Here is a 2,989-nt window from a genome sequence, read left to right as displayed (position 1 = left end):
AGTTCTCAATAAATTTAAACTACCAGAGAATCTTGCCCCTGCAACTATAGCTTCTCTATTAAGTACCATTACACTAGGAAATAATTACAATACCTATTTACACGATTGCACCCACTTATAATTAATTCACAAAATTATTAATTTCTGGTCCAAAAGGCTTTACTTATTTGAAAAAGTAGAAATTATTATCCATTAACATCACAATTTTTAAAGAGTAAACTGAAACTGGAAAAATATTAAGTTTTACAATTAATTTATCAATAAAAAGAAAGAGTAGGTAATTCGGCTTTGAATTCATTTAAAGTCTCTGATTGTGAGGAAGTAAAATCAAAGCAAAGCAACTTTGAGATATCTACGTTAATTATTTATTATTACGAGTGTAATTTGTTAACGTTCAGTAAAATCTATCTTTATTCTCAGATAACAACAATTCATCATATTAATTCAATCTGAGACAAATGTGAAATGGTGAAACTATGCATACAATCTAATCAATCTCTATTTATCTTACAACGCTGTAATTAATAGATAATTATTTACACTAATTGTTTAATACTTTGTAATCATTCGTAAACCTTGTTGGCAACACTGACAAATATTTTCATTGCCTTTCATGCCCCAACCGCAAAATAAAAAATATGACACTTCAATTTCATATTGATATCCAGATCTTAGCCGTTGTCTATATTTTTTTGACATGCAACAAAAACAAATATAATTTAATCACGTCACATCTACCACAACACTATCACTCAGTTGAGCATTATCACGTAACCCTTACCAAATGCTTCAACCTTTTCAGTCATGGTGCTTTAAATCTTATATCTACAATGTCTCTGCACTTTAAGAATGGTCCTCATGAATTGCACTCGTCCTCCCAGTCAAATACTCCACTGTCTTATAAACCGCACGATCAAATCCTCCCAGTCAAATACTCCACTGTCTTTTAAACCGCACAATACACTGCACAGATCACGTTTGTGGGAAATAGCGCACTTTTCAGATTTTCAGATTACCGTATAGCGCGTCAACAGTTTCACTATTGGCACTTTATCGGCGACTAGCGCGCTCATAATGCGTACGGTTTGGTCTGGAAACGATGTTTAGCTTGAGAGTATGTGCTTCCTTCAGGAACCGGCGTCTAACGAGTAGCGCAGCTGTCAGGAAATAGCGCGAATTAGACAGCACGTTTGTCAGAGTGCGTGCGTGTGGTGAGGAGGCGGCGGTTGCTGGTGAGGGTGGGGCAGCGAGTGGGGATTGCTCGCTGCGTGCTGTCGACCCTGTGGACAAAGAAAACAAGTTCAATATTAAGGCAACCAAAATGTTTGATAATATTTGTGTAATGGAGGAAACATAATTTACCTGAAGGTACACATAATAGTCGTAAGGCTGATGTAGAGGCCAACACCTCTGCGGGGGTACAGGGTACAGCGGGGGCACGGGGTACAGTCCGCCGCCTCCCAGCTTATTCCTCAGTATCCTGCTGATGCTGGAGACTGAGGGCACGTTGTACTTGTCGCAGACGCCGTCCGCCAGCAGTCTGTCGCGGATCTCCCACGCGAAGATACCGGGGTCTTTCGCTTTCAACTGTTTTATGTAGGAAACAACCTGGAATATTAGGGAGTATTAATGCTAATTTTGAATGATGGATTTATTTTCATGTAAAGTCGAGTTCGAAGGTCTCTACTTTGCCTATTACAGGCTAAGGTACATCTTTACAACTTTCAGAGACATTTTGAATTAGGTTCTTTCTATAAGATGGTGTGTACCTTAGGTGTGGTGACCCTGGGTTTGGAGCCCCCAATAGCTCCTGGCAGTATGGAGCCCGTTTCGTGGTATCGCGCTAAGATCTTCGACACGCACCCATGGGACACCCTTAACTGTCGACTGATGTCACATGGCCTGGCAAATAAAGTTACAGTTTAACAAAAAAGTAGATGAAATGAAATTAAGAATAACTAGGATATGTATTTCTAATTCAAGAACAAATCTCCATAATACACTAACCAAATGCCTCGTGACAACATAAGGGCAGGCAGCTGCGCCCGAGCAGCTAGGCGCCATAGGGTGCCAGCCGTTGTTGTGTTGTGCCGTTGTCGTCACAACTCCAGAAGGGGGGAGAGTCGCATATAGGGACATGGATGAAGAGTAAAGAATTTGTAGGGAGTCAAGCAGTGTGGCGCAGTCGAAAACGCAGCTCCGCGTACACCTCCCGCGATTCAGCCAGTTATAACCGCAAGGTTGGAAGGCTGTCCCTATCAAATGCCCCTATTTGCGGGCTTACCTGATCCCTAACTGGGCTAGCTCCACAATCCGCAGGCGTACGGCGTTGGGCAGCGGCTGGCCGTTGATGAACACGCCGCCCAGCTGGTTCACCTCGCCGTGCTGCTGCGTGCCCTCTATATTGACACTAGAGGTGGATCCTCACCTGATCCCTAACTGGGCTAGCTCCACAATCCGCAGGCGTACGGCGTTGGGCAGCGGCCGACCGTTGACGAACACGCCGCCCAGCTGGTTCACCTCGCCGTACTGCTGTGCGCCCGCGCCGCCCACGCCCGGGTTGCCCATACCGCCCGCGCTGGGGTCTGAAAAGAAACAAACTGTAAGACAAAGAACAAAGAATTTTGTATCTCTCGTTCGCACATCACTGCAACTCAGGACACTGTGAAGTCAGGATCTAAAGCTTGATGGTCAATAAAACAAAACCAACGAAATCTGAACTAGTCCTGAGAGACATTTTAACTGCAAAAAACTGGGTCTATATAAATTGTAGCAAAAACTATACTCGTAAAGAACAAACTCCTAACAACGCACTTTGTTAGACAATTAGATACACTACTGTCGGGTAGAACAGGTTAATAGTGAGATTATTCTTAATAGCTAACAGTTTAACAGCTCTCTCCATTTATTAATTTTGTCAAGATCATAAACTGAAGAATGTTGTTACAATCTGCTCCGGACAGAAACATGATGGTTTCGATAGCCACAA

The 2,989-nt window shown here is 42.8% G+C and overlaps 1 protein-coding gene across 1 annotated transcript; it reads right to left on the bottom strand.

Moving 5' to 3' along the window:
• Positions 1-511: 511 nt before the first annotated feature.
• Poxm (paired box pox-meso) lies at positions 512-2,603 on the bottom strand. The gene is made up of 5 exons (XM_028316076.1): positions 2,429-2,603; positions 1,770-1,902; positions 1,363-1,608; positions 958-1,280; positions 512-911 (listed from the first exon to the last, which is right to left on the bottom strand). Exons 1-4 carry the CDS (start codon positions 2,566-2,568, stop codon positions 1,194-1,196), a joined length of 606 nt encoding a protein of 201 aa, XP_028171877.1. The 5' UTR covers positions 2,569-2,603; the 3' UTR covers positions 512-911; positions 958-1,193.
• Positions 2,604-2,989: the final 386 nt, after the last annotated feature.

The sequence above is a fragment of the Ostrinia furnacalis genome, unplaced genomic scaffold, assembly GCF_004193835.3.
Source record: "Ostrinia furnacalis isolate ACB-3 unplaced genomic scaffold, ASM419383v2 OfSCF5405, whole genome shotgun sequence".
In the NCBI taxonomy this organism is placed as follows: Eukaryota; Metazoa; Arthropoda; class Insecta; order Lepidoptera; family Crambidae; genus Ostrinia; species Ostrinia furnacalis.
This window is presented reverse-complemented; position numbering and strand designations above follow the sequence as displayed.